This window comes from Diabrotica undecimpunctata, chromosome 8 (genome assembly GCF_040954645.1).
Source record: "Diabrotica undecimpunctata isolate CICGRU chromosome 8, icDiaUnde3, whole genome shotgun sequence".
NCBI lineage: Eukaryota > Metazoa > Arthropoda > Insecta > Coleoptera > Chrysomelidae > Diabrotica > Diabrotica undecimpunctata.
The window spans coordinates 105671811-105693736 of NC_092810.1; the positions used below are offsets into that span (position 1 = coordinate 105671811).

Genomic DNA, 21926 nt, shown 5'->3' on the forward strand with positions numbered 1-21926 from the left:
TGAAAATTTCCACACTTTTCACTAATTTTAGCTTTTCTATTTCAATATTTATTATCTATAGACTCATTTGCATAAATTTGCTTAAATAATTTAGAATAATTTAGCCTTTATTAGTAAATGTGTATTTTTATTCACATATAATAATATTTAAAGCAAGCCATAAAACAGACAACATATTTTTGAAATACGTTTATTAGTAATCAGAGCATATGTATAATTATAAATCAATATGATGACCGGTGGACTTTAGGGCTCCACAATAGCATAATAAAACACAGACAAAATTATCTTCTGCTTCCTTAGATCTGCTGGACAGCGTCTCTTCAGTCTTCTATTGACGTGTAGTTGGAGTAATTATTGTCATGAAGCTATTTTCTTGTGGCATCTTAATGCAATTTGTTATCGTATATACTTCATATAAATAAGTTTGTTCTCAAAATAGCTTAGAATTTTAACAGATTGGCCACTGGTTCCTTCGTTTTTAGATATGTAAGTGTTTCTTTTTTAATTAGATGTTCTTTCCATGTTAATATGTCCATGCGATACACACACACACACACTCACACATATACATATATATATATATATATATATATATATATATATATATATATATATATATATATATATATATATATATATATATATATATATATACTGTACTCGAGAACATCTTCTGAACATAAGACAAATAATAATCAAATGGCCACACTTATGTCAGATACTAAAAGAAGTAGGCGTACCACAGCATTTAATTATAACTGAACTACTACTTCTTCTTCTTCTTTGAGTGCTTCTCCTATCGGAGATTGGATATCATTAGGGCGATTATAATTTTACTACTACTACTACGAACATACTACTCGAACAGTTAAAGTGCTTGACACACTCTCAAACGAATTCCACAGGATGTACATTGTCTCTATAATTATTTAATATATATGGGGAGCATATTATGATAGGAGCACTTAAAGGATGGGAAAAAGACATCTCAATAAATGGCCAAAAATAAATAACCTACGTTTTGCAGAAGACACAGCCCTTTTTCCAAATAGTCAAGAAGAGTTAATACGGCTGGTTAAAAACAACAGACAAATATATGGTCTGCAGTTAAACATATCAAAGACAAAGATCATGATAGTGGATAGACTACATAACAATCATCCACACATAACCACGATTGACTGGTTTGCGGTTGTGAGCTCATATTTATATCTGGGATTATTGATCATAAATACAGGGTCACTACAGAAATAAATAAAACCTAGATGTTATCTAACAAAAGTCGCCGTAGAAAAGATGGCCAAAATATGAAAGGACTCACCCTCAAATTTCATGAACTCTAAAAATGAGGTTGATCAACTGCTTAATATTTCCAATACTAACATACGGATGTGAGGCTTGGACCCTACGATAGGCGGAAAAAAAAAGGTAGACGCCACTGAAATGTCTTGGAGAAGAAGAATGTTACAAATTCCGTGGACCAATCACAGGACAAATATTTCAATTTTAAATGAGCTAAACGTCAGCAAACAGCTATCTAGCAAAGTTCATGTCCAACAATTAAAATACTTTGGACATGTTATAAGAGCAGATACAGAAAACATGGAAATACTTATTATCTAAGAAAAGACACAAGGCCAAAGATCACGAGGAATAACTTCAACAAGATGGATCGATCAAATAGAGGTATATGCAGAAGACCTAAGCATGAGTTAAAAGAAATGATCAGAGATGACAATCTGTCAATAAATAGTTATAAAAGTCTGATGGATCAGAGTTCAAGACACGATGTTCTCATCCAGGCGCTCAGGGTTCGAATCCAACATGAAGGTTTTACTTTTTTAAAAATTAAAATTTGAAACATTTATTTCAGTCTGTATTAGAAGTGTTTATAGTAAAACATGAAAATTTTATTGAAAAAACAATGACGTACTTTTGAAAATAAAGTAAAAATTCTTCAAACATAAAAGAATGTTCTAAATAAATGTACTTACAAAAAATGTTTAAATAGGTAGAAATTCTATAAAAATATTCTAAATAAACGTATTTTATTCTAATGAAATGTATTTACCAAAAATGTTAGAATAAGCCTCCATTAGCAGCAGAATAATAACCCAATCTATTATAAAAGTTTCGTCTAACATTAGTTAATGTTTCTGGACTAATACCTTTCATTGAATCAAAGATTTGTTTCTCCTAATTGTTGGAGAGAATTAGGCCTATGGTCTTCAATTCCATATAGTTTTAACTTGATATATGCCCACATAAAAAAACCCAAGGTGCAAGATCAGGTGATCTTGCAGGCCAAAAACTATCTCCGTGACCACTAATCAATCGATTAGGAAAAGTCGCACTAAGATATTTACTGACGATGCGAGAATTATGTGCAGGACAACTATCTTGTTGAAACCATATGGAATCGAAAGGTATTGGTAAATTACGAAGGGCTGGGACAATTTGATTTTGCAAAAGTTCCAAGTATTTCCGCCTAGTCAACATACCGTCTATAAAAAAATGGACCAATGACATGATTCCCTATTATGTCTCCTCAAACATTTACTTTTCGAGGACGCTGAGTACGAGCGACATAAATCTGACGAGGATTTCCTCGAGACCAATACCGAAAATTCATTGAATTGTGACGGCCATGTAATGAAAACGTACATTCATCGGTGAACAAAACGTTCTCTAAAAAATGTTCATCTTGATGTGACATTTCCATTGAAGTTTGACAAAATTCTAAACGTCTATATTAATCCCCAGGGAATTGTTCGTTCGATTTATGAAGTTTATAGGGACGGTATCCATGTCTTTTCGAAATTTTACCTACTCTAAATCTTGAAATTCCATATTGTTCTCCGAGACGAGATGTTGATTGGGTAGGATTTTGCTCAATACTTGCACAAATCAAAGTGTCCCTTAGTTCCAAATCTGGATTTACCTCCTTTCGTCAACGAACTCCTCTTGGAGCGAACACGGATCCATAAGTAAAAAAAATTACGTATAATAGACTGAATTGTTGATCGTGCTGGAGCCGGCCTATTTGGAAACATATTTACAAATTGTTGTCTAATCATGTTGTCTGACAAACCATTCACATGCCAGACAACAATTTGCACTTTTTCCTCGACCGTTAAAACCATTTTTACGAATTGTTTTTTCAATAATAAGTTTCTATTTACCGTGCAAAAACACTTCTCGATATGTTATTATTTGATGGCTGAAGGCTTGATGATTTGGTTAGCTGTAAAGCAGGCAGCTGTTCGCGCGCATCCATTCCAATGTTATCAATTGTTTTGAAAATCATTACCTGTACAGAGGAATTGATATTAACACTGAGAATTTAGTGATGGATTTGACATTAAACAGTCTTCACCTGATTATTTTGCATTTACTGAAGACTGTAAAACTGGAATTGAATTATTTTGTATTTCTATTTTATAATATTGGAATAAGAATAAATTGTAAATAATGAGTTTTTCGAAAACTTGTTACCTAATATGTATCATATTTTTTATTATTTTTTGATTAAATAAAACAAAAATTTTATCTTTGGTGTGAATTGAACCCCAATCTTCTTGTCAACAGACCACGTCTATAACTATTACGCCAATTCCACATACAACAATTGTACTGAACCTTTAGTTTAGTCAAATATTTCAGTTGAGTTATTTTTATTATTAAATAAACTTAAAGATTAATAATTTAAAATCGCTACTAATTAATGTTTTTTACTATAATATACCTTAATTTATTCAATCATTTATTCTAATATCAGAAATTATTAAAATAAAATATTTTCGAGGTCATCCGTATAATTATGACTGAAGTCGAATACTCTAAGAACTAGCTTTATCTCGTACTATCTCACAACTTAATCTGTCTTCTATCCTTTCCGCTATTTTGCCGGGTGGTAAGACACTCATCACTGTATATATATATATATATATATATTTAGATATACTTTGAGATTCTTTGGGAAAAACAGCTGAAAGGATAGGCTAAGTGTAATCTTTACTCCTTTATTTTCCAATATTTCGTCGATAGTCATCGACATCATCAGGGATAAGCTACAAATAGTTTTACATGAAAAATTGACAGTCTATTTGACTAAGTTGATGTTACTTACAATTCGAGATTAGCACCGTAATGAAAACTGATCAATGTTATAAAAAATTATCTAAAAAAAAAAAGATACTTACAGTTAGAAATGAATGTATTTGGGAAGATCTATATCTGGCAGTAATCGATGCCAAAATACGAGTAAATAATATTATTGTTAAAGTAAATATGGTGAAAATGCATGAGGGTTTTTAAATAAAGAATAAAATATTAAAAGCATGTGTAAAAAAATTCTAACCTCCATTATGGGACTGCTGGCCAAAACCTTCTTCTCCACTTGAGTTTCCGTGGCACTACCGCCCACTGTCGCAAAATACCTCATGGTATATTTAGCTGATACCGTCTTACCAGCACCACTTTCTCCAGAAACTATAATACTTTGATCCCTTTGTTCCCGTTCCAATTTGGTATAAGCTTCTTCTGCAACGGCGAATACGTGGGGATCGAGATTACCCAAACTTTGGCCCCTGTATGTTTGTATTGTATCGGTATCTGTAAAATAAATTATCTTTTTTATAAATAATGTAAGTATACGGAAATTTGGAGAATTTATGGCCAAAATATCTTCAGATTTTAATTTTAGTTCTACATTACATCTTATGCACATTGCATTAACCCTCTTACTGGCAAGATTCTAAAAATTATTCTATTTAGTTGGGATTTTTTTTTCAATTTATTAATTTTTGTTTGGCTTACAGGTAAAAACAGGTAAAGGGGTCCTCAGGGGACTCTTGTCGGTTTAAGTTAAAAATAGTGTTTTATTCATTTAAGTAGATTCTATTAAAATAAATTTAAAAACAAACGAAAAAGAATGTGTGTATACTATTTTTTATGGTGATCATTATAAAAACAGTTTTTGGCATTAGAACAACATAAATGAAGGTCACATTTGCTACACATACATTGAGTTTTCGACACTTTGCAAAATTTACACTTTTTTTACCACTCTCTTTGTTGAGCCAAAGTGGAAAGTGATCAATACCGTCGAAGCGAATGTCATCAATGGGATGTTTTGCTTTTTTTTTTTCAATGCCAGAAGTAGTTGGTTGCGCTGATCTCGATTGTGATTTTGATGTTGAAGGTTGGCCAAGTACACATTTTTCACTGAATACAACGAGAGCAGCAGTAATTTATTCTCTGAATTCTGGAAACGCAACAACGTTTCATGTTCCGCTGAGATATTGCTCGAATCAATACATTTTTCAGCATGTATGCGACGGTACAAAATTTAAGCGTTTGTTGCAGCCATATCGATCAAGTAGTAGAAAATTCGAACTATTGCACTACATGTGTTAGCTCTAATATGATAGCGACCCACCAATCCATCCATCAGATCGACTCCCCCCCTATGTCGGTTGTATTCGCGAATGATCTGAGGACAGTTAACTTGTATTTCTTTTTTTTTTTTTCGATCATATCGTGGTACTTTTGCAATATGTTGATTTGGATTTTCTCTCAGAAACGGCTGAATACCAATGTAAGTCGATGCCAGCCGTACGATCGTGGTATCTTTTCATGAAATTGTACTGAAATCAACACCGTACGTAGATCCAATATATTCAACATAATATTCTCTTTCTTCATCTTTGATATCCTTCGGAAGCTTACAGTTTGAGATTCTATTTGTCAATATTATACCAAGGCTATAGATTCCTCTTGCACGGTAAAGAAGTATAGAAATTGTCAAAGTAAATGATGTGATGAGAAAAGCTGGGTATGTTCTGTGACAAACGTACAACAACGTTTGATGTGCTTCCAAGATCGGGTGCGCCAGGAAGAATTATATTGACGCCTTCACCGTTGTAAATTTCAAAACTATATGCGTAACCTTGAGAATCACAAAGCACAAACCGTTTGATGCCCTAATTTTCGGATGCAAAAAGTGGATCATAGCCTGGCTGACCTTTTCGAATGCGCTGCCTTTCATCTTGAAACGATAAAGTGTTTCTTTATTTCCATATACTTTTTTACAGGCATTGTCTTCTGGATGGGGGCGAACGCGTTTTTGTTTCAGTAGTTCTCGAGATTAGGGTATCGATAAATCGATATGTACATCAATACTCCGATAAATTTCCTAATCTCCTTACCACTGGTGGCGAATTTTGTATTGATATTTTCTTGACGAGCTGTAGCGTCCGTTTCATTGGACACCAAATCAATAATCTCTTGTGTGAAGAAATAATTAAAGAGTTCCATTGGTAATTCAGTTCTTTTATTTACGATGGCAACCGTGCATCTCCTTGGAAAGCTACTTCGTTTACATGCAAGCTCATTGATCGCTAACGCCACGTTACCATGGTAAATTGTTCCGAATCTTTTTGATATCCAAAAATGAGAATAAAAATAGTACACTATTGCTAAAGTATGAATATATAATTATTACCTCTCCAAGTAAAACCATTAATAGAAGGCGTGATCAAAGGACCAGAATCTTCCATTATAGGTAATGGCAAACGGGGTCGTTTCGTTGGCTTAAAACTTGCAGCATGTGGCATCGGCGGCTTCAGTAGATGGAATTGCTTTCAAAGATATAGACGGCCCAGCCTCTTCCTTTTACAAAGATTCGACACATTCGTTAGCTTCGATTTGCAACTAAGGGTATTTTTAGGAATCATATAAACTAAGTTGCGTATTAAAAATATACTTGTAGCAAGTCTAGAACTTAAGTAATCTATGTGAGCACTTTAATCCAAATTATCGTCTAGAACGATTCCTAATAGTTTAACACTATTTCTTGAGATATACTTCCAATCAGAACTAAAAATCAAATTCTGATTTTTCTCTTCATTTAGCTTTAGCCCATTATGTAAAAGCCAGTTTTTTTCTTTCTGGGTATGACTATCTATTTTAATTTTTAAATTATTTTGATTAATATCAGTATTTATGAGAGTTGTATCATCTGCGAAGCAAACACATTTTATAGGAAAAGTGTAGTGAAATCAATCGTTCAGATAAATAAGAAACAAAGTGGGTCCTAATATCGAATCTTGAGGTACACCAAATTCGACAGTGTTAAACTCAGAATTGCTGTTATTAAGAAAAACTGCCTGTTTTCTATTTGTTAGGTATAATCTAAATATATTAAGAGTGTTTTCCATAATACCGTATTTATGCATTTTTTTCAAACAGTAATTCATGCGAAACACAGTCAACAGTTTTGGATAAGTCACACAATGTCAAAGACACAAAATGACCTTCCTCCAAGCCATCAACTATATCTCTCACAGTTTTCTGTATAGCTAGTGTACACTTTTTTCTAAAGCCATATTGATTACAGTGAAGTATTTTCTGTTTTTCTAGATATTCTACCAAACAAACATTTAGAATACTCTCAAAAATTTTGCCGAAAATGGGAATGATTGAGATGGGACAGTAATTTCCAATTTCATCTAAAGTTCCCTTTTTGAACACTGGTAGCACTTTTGTTACTTTTAAAACATCTGGGAAAATCCCCTCAGTAAGACAACTATTATAAAGTATAATTAATTTGTCAATAATTATATCGATTGTTTCCACAATTATTTTTTTGTTTAAGAAATAAAAATATGTGCAGTGTGAATTTTTCAATATATGCAAAACATTCCTGATTTCAGTATCACTAACAGGTAATAAAAATAAAGTGTCGCAAGGAGAGTGTACATCTTTCAAAAAATCGATGGCTACATTTTCATTTGTAGAATTAAAAGATCTTTTAATATATTTAGCCACTGAAGTAAAGTAATTATTGAAATCGTTTGATGTAATCGCGCTTGGACAGACTTTTTTATTTTGAAATTTATTTCTGTGATAATTTATAACTTTCCAACTATCACGAGATATATTTTCTGAATTGGAAAAAAAATTCTCATAAGCCAGTTTTTTCTTTAATGATATTGTTGATTTATAGTGCTTCTTAAATTTTTTATACTTACTATATTTCTTTGTAACATCAGCAATGATCTTGACTGTGGAAAGATTTTTTCGCATTTCTATTAGTTCATCATCAAACCAAGAAATTGGAGCTTTACTATGAGTTCGTGATTTTTTTAATGGAAAATGAATTTCAGTTAACTTAACATATATTTCGGTAATAAATTGAGCCAATTCTGTTGCTGTTTTGAGAGAAACAACTGAAGCCCAGTCAACGTTGTTTAACGACTGTTTTAACATTCGGATGTCATTACTTGTTATATGTCTTCTGTATGTATTAGCACTATGATTTTTTTCAGATTTTATTTTTAAGTAGAGAAATTGTGCAAGATGATCAGAATTACATGGGTCCACAATTCCACAACCAACTTTCTCACTGCTTATGTTTGTTAAGATGTTATCTAAACAAGTTGCTGATCTATTTGTGATTCTAGTAAATTCATTAATATTTATGGTTACGTCAAAAGTAGAAATTAGATCACGAAAACTGTTTAATTCATTAGAAGCTTTTTTGAAATCAATGTTGAAATCTCCAATTATTATTATTTCTAAAAAATTAGCAGAGCAACACTCCAATAACTTTTCAAATAGCTCTAGAAAAACTTTAAAATTCCCATTTCCGGTTCTATACACTGTTACTAAAATAGTTTTATTATCTATAATTTCTAAGGCACAAAATTCACCCTCATATTTACGTGATATATCATTTAAGCAAATTGGTCGTGTAGAGATTTTATTATCGCTAAAAATTACAACACCTCCATGTTCCCTTAACTTCCGACAATAAAAAGTTGACAAAAAATACCCATCAAGCTTTAATGTTGTTAATTCATTTTCTCTGAGCCAGTGTTCAAAAGGAACATAATATATTGTATCTTTTATTTTTCAAAAAAATATTAAGCTGATCTATTTTGTTTAATAAACTTTGTGTGTTTACATGTAAAATATGAACTAGACTAATCTGGTCAGAGTTTGCTAAAGATTTTTGTTTAATATAAAATGGTACAGATTTATTCGAAACAACACTTTCACTTCTGTCTTTTTCGGTTGGTGTATCTAGTTTGTCTAGAAGATTTATCGACGGAATATTTTCTGCGAAAAAAATATTCACCCACCTCTATGCCCTTCGGCCACGTCTGTGGTTGAAAAAGAATATCCCTCAAGTCTGCATCTGCCGTGATTCTAAAGGAATTGGATCCATTTACCTTGTTCGCGTACAAAGTGCACGAGAACTCATGTTCGGGGAACTTTGTTTGTACATTTGTTTCCAATTTTTCTGTACTATAAGTTTGTTTATACTTTGCGGCATAAATACACACTTTGTCTTTTGATGCTAGCTCGTCACTACCACCGTTATTACCCACAACTTTTACATCTGACCCAGGAGGTTGGTTGACATTTTGAGTAAGACTGTTGATATCATTCATTTTCAAACTTTGTTGTTCCTGCGTTAATGCGCTTGAGAATTGCTGATTTGTAATTTTTATATTTTCACGTCTCTTGTATACCTGTGATTTTCTTTCCATCATTTTTATGCTGTGGGTGTGCTTATTTCGAGTGGCTACGTGGTGTTACCAAAAAGATATGTATTGGGAAAATCGTGATGATAGTCAGAATATAAAAGTCGCTGGAACTCTATTGAGAGATAGATTTTCCCATACAATGAAAATTCTTTATGTGTGTGTGATAATAATAGTTTGGACAAAACAGACAATTTTGCTAAAATACAGCCATTATTATGATGCATTGAATATATTTTTTTAAATTACGCTCTTTCGAACAAGAACATAGCCTAGATAAAGCTATGGTACCATATTTTGGAAGGCACCCTACAAAACAATTAATACGAAACAAACTAACTCAGTGCAAATACCAGCTCCATACAAGACTTGGGTCTTGGTTCGTCGGTTGTTTTATCTTATGCAGATGTGCTTCAATGACGCTGGCCAAAAACGAAATTCCACCTTTTTTTTGATAAATTCTTCTTAACCATGCATCTACTAAATGAGTTAAAAACTAGAGGTCTTTTCGGTACAGTTACAATAAGGGACAATAGAACACTAAAATGCCTCCTATTCGCTGCAACAGCTATGAAAAAAAAGGAAAGGGGAACTCTCGACTACAGATTACATAAAATCACAGGAATTGTGGTTTGTCACTGGCACGACAATAGTGTCGTTACAACTGCATCTAACTTTTATTCAGTAAAACCACATCACCTATTCAAACGGTTTTGGCATAAGGAGAAGAGACACATTTTTGTTTCTCAACCAAATATGATAAATTTCTGACATTTCTTTTGTGGGTGGCGTAGACCGCTGTTACCAACACATTAGTCTTTACCGGATCTCTATAAGAGGGAAAAAACGGAGGAAGCCTTAAGCAGCTTGAATTTAGAAGGTAAATAGCTTGCAACCTTCTGGAAACCTACAAACGAAATACCAAACGCGGTCCAACAAGACGGAAGCCCAACACGGTCTTACATTAAAGATATGATGGTAAACTCGGTTCGCTATTCCCAGTCCGAACTGTCTAGTGCATTTAGTAATTATTTTTTTGCGAAGTTAGTTACTTTTTGACAGACTAAAAGTGTCTGGAAATTACTATACAACCAAGCACACGTACTCACAGCCAATATTAATAGTAAAAAAAACTAAATAATAAATAAAATAGAACTTTGCGAATTACCGACAATTAATATTTATTTATCTGCACCATATAATAAATGCTTATGTTAAATTATAACGACTAAAATATATTTTTTAAATATATACTACCCAAAATTTGATGAGTTTAGTATACACTTCCACTATTTAGAATAATTCTTCTTTTTTCAAAGAAAGAAGTCTGCAATAGTAGGATACTTGAGCTATTAATACTGAGAAGTAGGAATTGTTGTATTGTAGGTTTCTGACAATGAATCTGTCAAAATATGCCCGAGCTAAGCGAATGGAGTTTATGCGCCATTTAATTGTTTATCAAGAAAAACAATCTCGTTGCGGACTTTGCAAGAAAAAGGTTCAATTTTTGTGCGAAAAATGTAAAATACCATTACACCATAAACAATTTTTTAAGGATTTCCATACTTTGTAATTATTTTTGTATTAATAAAGTTTTACTTTCTAATATATACTGCTTCTTACTGCTGTCCTTTTAAAAGAACATGACATGTTTTGACAGCTAATGTAAAAATTATTAGTTTAGTATTTTTTGTCGTTAAATAAAGCACATTTCCTTATATTTCCTTTTAGTAAAGATAAACTTAAAAAAAATAGTTTCAGTAATATATGGCTTAATGAAACTATCCTGAAAAAACTTCAGGTTATCTATGAATTTCGTCACAGTCTTTTTCCGATATGTTCAAGTCGTAAGACGCGTTGAATGACCTATATTATCAGACAATTTTATTTTTGTGTTTTCTTATAATTTTTAAGCGATTTAATTAAAAAGTATAGCAGTACCTATAAATTATCGGTGTGTAGTAAAGTCGACATGTTTCGGGAAAATGAAAAGAAAAACACCTAAAGAATAAAAAAAAGTCGCAGGAGAAATCCCTGTCAGAAGCGGCCTAATCAAGCGATACTAAGTTTGGAAAGAGTCTTCTTCTTCTTAACATGCCATACACCAAAGTGCGTAGGCGACTATCTCATTACTAGAATTCTGTTCTTGGCGGCGTGACACAGCTCGCCTGTATTGTGTATTCCTGTCCATTCTTTAATATTTCTTAACCAGGATAATTGTTTGCGGCCGGCTCCTCTCCTACCTTCGATCTTCCCTTGTAGGATTAACTGAGGTATTTCATATTTTGCTCCTTTCAATATGTGCCCAAGGTAACCAATCTTGCGTTTTTTAATTAATTTAAAGAGTTCTCTTTCCACGCCGGCTCTCTTAAGGACGTCATCGTTTCGAACTCTATCCACCCAAGGTATGCGCATCATTCTTCTTAATGACCACATTTCAAATGCTTCAAGTTTGTTGATAGATGTTTTTTTCAAAGTCCACGTTTCCATGCCATAAAGCAAGATGGACCATATGTAGCACTTGACCATTCTGTAGCGTATTTCGAAATGTAGGTTTTGATTACATAGAAGCGGTCTGAATTTCACAAAAGCTTGTCTTGCCATTTGTATTCGGGTTTTTATCTCTTGTTGTGGATCCGATTGGTCATTGATTGTGGTGCCAAGGTATTTAAAAGTTTTCACGCGTTTTATGCGATCGTCACCTATGCATATTATCGGGTTTTCTGGAGGGTTTCTGCTAATGACCATATATTTCGTTTTCAAAATGTTGATTTTGAGGCCATATTTTTTACCTATGCTATTTACCCTATCAAGTAATAACTGATGATCTTCCAATTTATCAGTTATAATCACTGTGTCGTCTGCATAGCGTAGATTGCTAATTGGTATGCCGTTCACCTTAATGCCTAATTCCGTGTCTTCTAATGTTTCCGCAAATATATTTTCAACATATAAATTAAAAAGCATCGGAGAGAGTATGCAGCCTTTGGAAAGAGTATTTATCATAAATTTTTTTGCCGATGGACAATATACCTATTAAAGAAGCAGTGTTAAAAATACGTACAACTATTTTATAAAATACCTTCAGAACGAAGGATTAAATTTACAGAAAACGCAAAAATTATTTGTCCTTAAAAATACATCAAAGCGTTTTTGATTACCAAAAAATATATTTAAAGAATAACTAACATAATAAATGCGACTTCATACAGACCAATCAGCTTAACATGTTCTATGAGCAAATTGATGGAAAAAATGGTAAATCTTAGATTAACGTGGACATTAGAATTATCAAATCGTTTAGTTCCGGAACAAAACGGTTTCAGACAAAATCGTTCGGGCATTGACAATATTCTTGATCTAGAATCTGACATTCATGTAGCGCTAGCAACCAAACAACATTGTATTGCAATATTTTTCGACTTGAAAAGGGCATTTAATACTTGTTGGAAATTCAATATTCTGAAAGAACTACGTTCATGGAATATTCGTGGAAATTGCCTGAAATTTATTAAAAACTTTTTACAGAACCGGTCTTTTTGCGTAAGAGTGCATAATACTTACTCAGAGGAGAAAAGTGAAGAAAATGGAACACCCCAAGGATCAGTCCTAAGCCCTACTTTATTCTTAGTGGAAATAAATAATATTATTAACAGCCTTACTAAACCTCTAAAGGCTCGACTTTTCGCAGATGACCTTGTTGTCTATATTGAAGGAGATAACATCGAATAAATGGCAAATGCTTTGCAGTATTTTCTAAACCAATTAGAACAATGGTCTCTAACGACCGGATTCAAATTTTCAGTAACAAAACATCAGGTATACTCTTCTCCAAAAAGGTTTCGTCAATACCCCCTACATTAAAATTATACACTCCCATAACACTATGCTCCCATTTAAACCAACGGCAAAGTTCTTAGGTATGTGGTTTGATCAAAAACTTACTTTGCAAGAACATATAAAACAAACCGTTTTAAGATGTCATAAAAGACTGAATCTAATGAAAACATTGGCAAACCGAAATTGGGGATCAGATCAGAAAACTCTGTTGAGAATATATAAAACATTAATTAGATCTAAATTAGATTATGGATCAATTGCATATGCATCTGCTTCAAAAACACTACTTAAAAAACTTGATAGCATACACAACGCTGGTATTAGAATTGTACTCGGAGCCTTCCGGACAACTCCCTCCGAAAGCATACTGAGCGAAGCCGGCGAACCACCTCTAAATTACCGGAAAATATACTTAGCTTTAGCGCATGCTACATCTATAGCCTCAAATATAAAAATCCCCTCTACTGTAATACTTTTAATAACAAATACATTAATTATTACAATAATAAGCCCCGTGCCCCTAAACCTTATTACGAGAGAATCCGATTATATAGCTCCAGACTGAACATTCAATTCCCAACAGTATTTTAAACGAATACTAATAACTATCTACCTTGGACTATTGAACAGCCCAAAGTCATTACAGCGTTAAGTATATATAACAAACATGAAACTAGTCCTATTATTTTTAAAGTTAAACTAAATTCAATCCTAGATCAACAATACAATGAGTGGATTAAAATTTATACAGATGCATTCAAAGGTGAACTTGGCGTTGGAGTAGCAGTGGTAACCCCAAATGACACTTTTCAATTTAAACTTTCTCTAAATGCCAGCATCTATACTGCAGAACTATTTGGTTTGCTCAAAGCCATCAAGCAAGTAAATATTAAAAACATCCCTTGTGGTCTAGTCCTTTCTGACTCTCTCAGCGCAATCAAAGCTATGCAAAATGTATACCCTAAACACCCCACTGAAAATTATCAGGGCCGAATTAATGAAAGCCCAAGAAAATTTCAGAAGAGTCCACTTCCTATGGATACCATCTCATATAGGCATAGAAGGGTATGAAGAAGCAGATACTAGTGCGCGTAACGCTATCACCAGTGACGCATCAGAAACAGAGTGTCGGAGTATCGCAGGCGATCTAAAAGTTTATTTTAAAAATAAGGTGTTAAATGCGTGGAATCGGGAGTGGAATGACTCTAGTTCGAAACTCAGAACCATCAAAAATGATATTTCTTCATGGAAGTTCACAGCCAGAAGTAGAAGATGCCAAACTATTATTACACGTCTACGACTTGGACACTGTAGGTATACTCATGCCTATCTCTTCTCAAATAGTGAACCTCCAAAATGCGAAACATGTAATACAGTAGACAGTATAAAGCACTTCTTGATAGACAGTCCTAAATATGTAAATCAAAGACAATCTTACAATTTGCCAAATAACCTGAAAGCACTCCTCAACAAAAGTTTAGTTCCGAAGAATTTATTAGGTTAGTTAAAATCTATAAATATGTTACACAAAATTTAACTTAATTAATTGTTACAAATGTTCAATTGTTCAAAAATTGTAATTAATAGTTACAATGATTGACTGTTACAAATGTTAAATTTAATATTATTACAAATGTTACAGCAATGTATATAATAACCTTTGGGTGGATGTGACTTTGTTTCTTTAAATAAAAAAAAATAATTGTGTCTTTAAATAATATTTTAAAAATTGAAAGTATTGTAAAATGTTAAAACAGGTAAATGCTGTTGAACGTTTTATTATGTATTTTTAACCCAACAAGTCCATGAATTACATTACGTAACATGTGGAAAACCACACGGTAATTAAATTTATCAGATATGACTAATAAACTTGACGAACATAGTATATTTGTTTATTAATTGTATGCTATTTTATTTATGAAACGAAGGTGAAAATACTGTTTATCTTATGTACTTGTAGTTAAATTAATATACAATTTTCATTTATTTTTAACTCCTTACATTTAAAGTATCTTTTATTTTACTGTGTACAAAAAGTAGGCATAGTTAAGAAAATGTTTCAACGTCAACTTTATTTTAAGCTTGTTAAATTATTATGCCAGTTGTAACACTGCCGTGCTACAATGATATATACAAGGCCAGAATCGCTCGTTGTCGAAGAGTGTTGGGCGGGGTTTTCATAAACACATAGAAATTATATCGTATCTTAAATCCAAGCACAATTAGATAATATGAAATTATAATTTATTATTGGACGCCACCCCTGGTTTATCCTCGAAGGGGAAGAGCAAAAAAAAATTAAGATTTATTGAAAGTTTACAAGAAAACTACTCTTTATTATTTCTTAGTAATGAACAAAAAGAAAACATTAAAAGTTACGTCATCCCAAAGGGATACCAAATTATTATTTTATGTTTACATTATCATAAACAAAAAAAAACTTTGTATCGTATTAAATTAAGAATTAGTTATAAAGAAAATGAATATATATATTAACCCCAAATTTCTAAATTTGTTTACATTGAAAATAATATAGTTATTTATCAACTAGGAATAATGAAGAAAATAAACTTTTAAATAAAATTAGAACACTTCACTATAATTTCATCTTTTTGAGTTCATAATCATTTCCGTTGTCTTGAAAGTAGGTATAATAAAAATTGGTACAACCTTAATCTGCTTTGTTTCTCTTCTTATTTAATCAGTCACCAAATAAACCATTCATTCGGCTATGTACTATATCAAACCACCACCATCCTAGATAAGAGGGGTTAGGTATTCCATAAAAAGATACTGCTACTGGGTCATGATCTGGAATAACTCCATAGCAATACTATCTTGCGACAAGTATTAGAAATAAGTCAGCATTATAGCCTCTCCAATAAGGGTCTAAAAAAATAAATATCTATCTGAAATATGGACAAGAAAAGGATTTATTAGCTCACCTCTAAATTGAGACCCACTTTGGAAACAAGTCTTAACGGTTGGACGGTCTTAACAGAAAAGAGCGAAGCGCTATCATTACGCCTGATTCTGGGCGTGAGTGACAAGTTGATGAATAGGCTCATCTACCGGATATATTTGGGAATTACAGAAGAATCTTTGAGTCGGCTACAGGTAGGTACTTGACAAATAGATGGGGTTAGTAGTTTTATTTAAAAAAAAAATAATCGAAATTTATAATGATTTTCTTTTAAATCTTTTGAAACGGTTACACAGTTTCATTTATTTTCTTACTCCTTACATTTAAAGTATCTTTTTTGACTAATTTTTAAAGTGAACAAAACGTAGACAGCCGTGAAAAAATGTTTTAACGTTAACTTTATTTCAAGCTTTCCATGAGCTAACACAGAGGATAAGCACAGTTCTTCAAATGGACTGCAACTGATGATAACCCGCGAAAAACTAAATTTAATATGAGAATTCAGATATCTGCACCAAATTAGAATAAGATGGAAATAGAAATACAAAACTTTTACACTGAACTTGAAAATAGATTAACCTTCACAAAATCTAGAGACATAACTGAAATCATAACAAGTTTTAGAGCAAAAATTTTTTGAAAATGTGAATCATTCTACAAAGATATAACCTTGTAATAACTAGAACATTTTACAAACTATTTAAAAGGCACCTCTGGACAAGCTACTGGAGCACATTGTCGCCAAAATGTTAACAGGAAAACTCCAGGAGAAGGGAGATCTTTCCGATAGACAGAGTGGATTTAAGAGCAAACAATCAACAGTCGATGCCATTAATAAAGTCATACAGAGCGTAGAAATGGAGTTCAGAAAAAACAATAAAAGTTTAACCTCATATTCGCTGATAACTATTGATATTAAAAATACTTTTAACACAGCGTTGTAAAAGTTGATGTTGCGAGAAATTAGAAGCAAAGGAGTTACTGCCATCGCACGATGATGGTAAGCTATTTTACTAAGAGAACTATAATTGACCCAGACTCCGAAATATATGATATAGAAGTTGGCGTATCCTCAGGATGTATTTTAGGGCCACTATTGTGAAAATCTTATAAAAGTACATCAAAAGACGGAAGTGGAAATGATCAGATGGATAAGAGAACACGAACTCCAGCTGGAGCCATCAAAAAAATAGAAACCATGATACTAATTGGAAGAAACAGAATAAGTAGACCATTAATTATATGGGGCTTACAATAGATAGAAATCTAAGTTATGGACGTTACAAAGACAAAGATATCCCTAAATTTAAAAAGATTTAAAAGCACAAGCATTGATGCCAATTCTCAGAATTGGAGGGATGAAAGAATATAAAAGTAGAATGCTTGTAGCGTTCTTGCAGTCGATAATACCGTATGTATATGCATACTAAAGCACTAAAAAAAACACTTAAAAAAATTAACAAAACAATATCCACTAAAAGCAGTTTTATCTCGAAAGTACTACCAATAAAACTCTTAGTTCTCGAAAGAAGAAAAACTATTGAAAATACAAAACAAAAAAAAAAGAAGATTAGAGGAATTACAATAAACAGATGTCAAGAACAGTCGCAGAAGAGTAAATTGAGTAAGTGGACTTATACACTTATACCTAAAAATTAAAATTGGATTAGGAGGCGGTTTTGTTAAATCTACCACAATTTAATCCAAATTACAACTGGCCTCGGATGTTTTATGGATTATTATTACAAAACAAAAATTAGAGAAGAAAATAAACAACAAGTTTATGTACTGTGAAATGCCTGATACTGCTGAGCACACTGTACTTTATTGCAATAAGTGAAAAATGCTAGATAATTGCTAGAAAGAGAAATAGAAATAATCCCAACAAAAAACAATATAGTAGATTTTATACTAGACCATAAATATAAATGTGATAAACTACTTAAAAGATGCCTCAGATGTTAGAAACATTTGTATCGACGAAAGTTTGATGCTTTACAAGGGATTAAACAATGTACCCTCTAAAAGGCACAGATTTGGAATTAAATTCTACGTTATATGTGACTTAATAATTAATATTTAAATGGGAATAAGCCACAATTAAAGGTTAAAATACATTTATTGACGTTTCAATTTCCACTTCGGAAATCGTTCTCAAAATACAAACATTAGTAAATTAAACAAATTTTGTTTTTGTTACTTAGTGAAAAATTCTTCTAATAATTTAATTTTATCTGACTCATCTATATTGACAATTCAGACATACATTATACATTTTAAAGTAGACGACTTTAAAATGATATTGCCAATATTGTTGAGTTGCGTTCCTGGGACGACTTTACTTATAAGATAGTTCATTCGATTACATGAAATCAACTTTAACGTGAGAATATCCGTCAGAAAAAATCATAACATGTAATTCGTCTTTAAAAAGACAAATACATGCCATGATGACAGTAAAATTCTCCCGTTAGTGATTCCATAGTAAATTATGAGGGAAAAACCAGGAAAAAACCTCATAATACTATCCCGACATGGTAAGTATTTGATCTTGCATTTAGTTTACCTTCAATAAATACCAAATTCCGATTTTATATGTTTGTTATTTAAAAAATATAAATGATGTATTCTCTATATGTTACTGACTTACCAATACTGGTATTTTCCTTTTAATAACTTCCTCTTTCAATATGGGTAACCAGATCCTACTACATTCTGCCGAGGAATTCGCGACGCAATTGGTCTCATTTAGCATAATTAGAGCCGCTTCTTTGATTTTTCTCTTTTTACCATCAGTTTCTTTTAGGACTATATTTGAATCATTCCATTGAACCCTATGTTCATTATCCCATGCATGTTTACATATTTGAGATCTATCAAATTCTCTATTTTTAATATAGGATTGATGTTCACTTATTCTAACATTTAATGGCCTTGATGTTTCACCTAAATAAAACTGATCGCATTCACAAGGTATTTTATAAATGCAATTCTTTGTCCTTTCTTGTCCATTGTTAGGTTTGGTTTTGGACAAAATAGATCTCAACGTGTTTGTTGTTTTGAATGTTGTTGAAATGTTGAATTTATTTCCTATCCTTTTAAGCTTTTCCGATAATCCTTTTATGTATGGTATTGTTATTTTCCTCGTATTATTCCTTGTATATGCTGTAGGATCTCGTTCTAAGTTGTTTTGTTCTATTCGATCGATTGTTGAAAATTCCTTATTTATAAACGATAAAGGATAATCATTTTTTAATAAAACAGTTGTTAACAAATGTTTCTCCTCCAAGAACGAATTTTCGTTAGAACAAGTAATTTTGGCTCTATCGTATAAGGATTTAATGATTCCCTTTTTAATATTAATATTGTGATTTGATTTGAAATTTAAATATCTGTTGGTGTGTGTTGGTTTTCTATACACCTGAGTTTCGTATCCAGTATCGTTCTTAGAGATTAAAACATCCAGAAAAGGTAATGTGTTATTATATTCCTTTTCCATGGTAAATGTTATTGTCTCTTCTTTATCGTTTATATCATTTAGGAATGTGTCCAACAACTCTGATCCATGAGGCCATATTGAGAATACATCATCTACATATCTCCACCATACTGAGGGTTTTAAATTTTGTTTAGAAATAATATTTGTTTCAAAATCTTCCATAAATATATCGGCTAATAATGGAGATAAACTAGAGCCCATTGCTAGTCCAAAACTTTGTTTATAGAATTCATTATTTAGTTGAAAATATGTATTATCAGTACATACTGTTATTAACTTCATTATAGCTGATATATTTAGTCTTGTTTTAGTTGCCAATGTATCATCACTCTCTAATAACATAACACATTACCTTTTCTGGATGTTTTAATCTCTAAGAACGATACTGGATACGAAACTCAGGTGTATAGAAAACCAACACACACCAACAGATATTTAAATTTCAAATCAAATCACAATATTAATATTAAAAAGGGAATCATTAAATCCTTATACGATAGAGCCAAAATTACTTGTTCTAACGAAAATTCGTTCTTGGAGGAGAATCATTTGTTAACAACTGTTTTATTAAAAAATGATTATCCTTTATCGTTTATAAATAAGGAATTTTCAACAATCGATCGAATAGAACAAAACAACTTAGAACGAGATCCTACAGCATATACAAGGAATAATACGAGGAAAATAACAATACCATACATAAAAGGATTATCGGAAAAGCTTAAAAGGATAGGAAATAAATTCAACATTTCAACAACATTCAAAACAACAAACACGTTGAGATCTATTTTGTCCAAAACCAAACCTAACAATGAACAAGAAAGGACAAAGAATTGCATTTATAAAATACCTTGTGAATGCGATCAGTTTTATTTAGGTGAAACATCAAGGCCATTAAATGTTAGAATAAGTGAACATCAATCCTATATTAAAAATAGAGAATTTGATAGATCTCAAATATGTAAACATGCATGGGATAATGAACATAGGGTTCAATGGAATGATTCAAATATAGTCCTAAAAGAAACTGATGGTAAAAAGAGAAAAATCAAAGAAGCGGCTCTAATTATGCTAAATGAGACCAATTGCGTCGCGAATTTCTCGGCAGAATGTAGTAGGATCTGGTTACCCATATTGAAAGAGGAAGTTATTAAAAGGAAAATACCAGTATTGGTAAGTCAGTAACATATAGAGAATACATCATTTATATTTTTTAAATAACAAACATATAAAATCGGAATTTGGTATTTATTGAAGGTAAACTAAATGCAAGATCAAATACTTACCGTGTCGGGATAGTATTATGAGGTTTTTTCCTGGTTTTTCCCTCATAATTTACTATTGAATCACTAACGGGAGAATTTTACTGTCATCATGGCATGTATTTGTCTTTTTAAAGACGAATTACATGTTATGATTTTTTCTGACGGATATTCTCACGTTAAAGTTGATTTCATGTAATCGAATGAACTATCTTATAAGTAAAGTCGTCCCAGGAACGCAACTCAACAATATTGGCAATATCATTTTAAAGTCGTCTACTTTAAAATGTATAATGTATGTCTGAATTGTCAATATAGATGAGTCAGATAAAATTAAATTATTAGAAGAATTTTTCACTAAGTAACAAAAACAAAATTTGTTTAATTTACTAATGTTTGTATTTTGAGAACGATTTCCGAAGTGGAAATTGAAACGTCAATAAATGTATTTTAACCTTTAATTGTGGCTTATTCCCATTTAAATATTAATTAATTTAAAATGCCACAAGAAAATAGCTTCAGAACAATATTATATGTGACTGTGAGACAGACCCCATTTTGGACTTTATCATTTATACTGGGTCTAATACTGACATTAAAATCTTCTATAAAGACCTAAAAATTTCTAAAAATATTGTATATACGTTGATAAAGCCCTACTTGAATAAAGGCAATACGTTGTATGTGGACAACTGGTACAGCAAACCGCTTTTATTTGACAAGCTATATAAACAACATAGACAACATATACCACCCATGACGGAAAACCTATGTAAAAATCAAGTAGTTGACTACAAGACTACCAATATACAGGCACTGAAGTGGTTACATAGACGTTCAGTTAC

The 21926-nt window shown here is 32.0% G+C and overlaps 1 protein-coding gene across 4 annotated transcripts in view; it reads right to left on the reverse strand.

Annotated features, from left to right (window-relative positions):
* Positions 1-21926, reverse strand: part of didum (dilute class unconventional myosin) — a 162624-nt gene that overhangs the window by 81722 nt on the left and 58976 nt on the right. For all 4 annotated transcript variants that reach the window (XM_072540690.1, XM_072540691.1, XM_072540689.1 and 1 more), the window contains exon 3: positions 4364-4617. In XM_072540690.1, coding sequence (XP_072396791.1) covers positions 4364-4617 — 254 coding nt within the window. The remainder of the gene's footprint in view (positions 1-4363; positions 4618-21926) is intronic.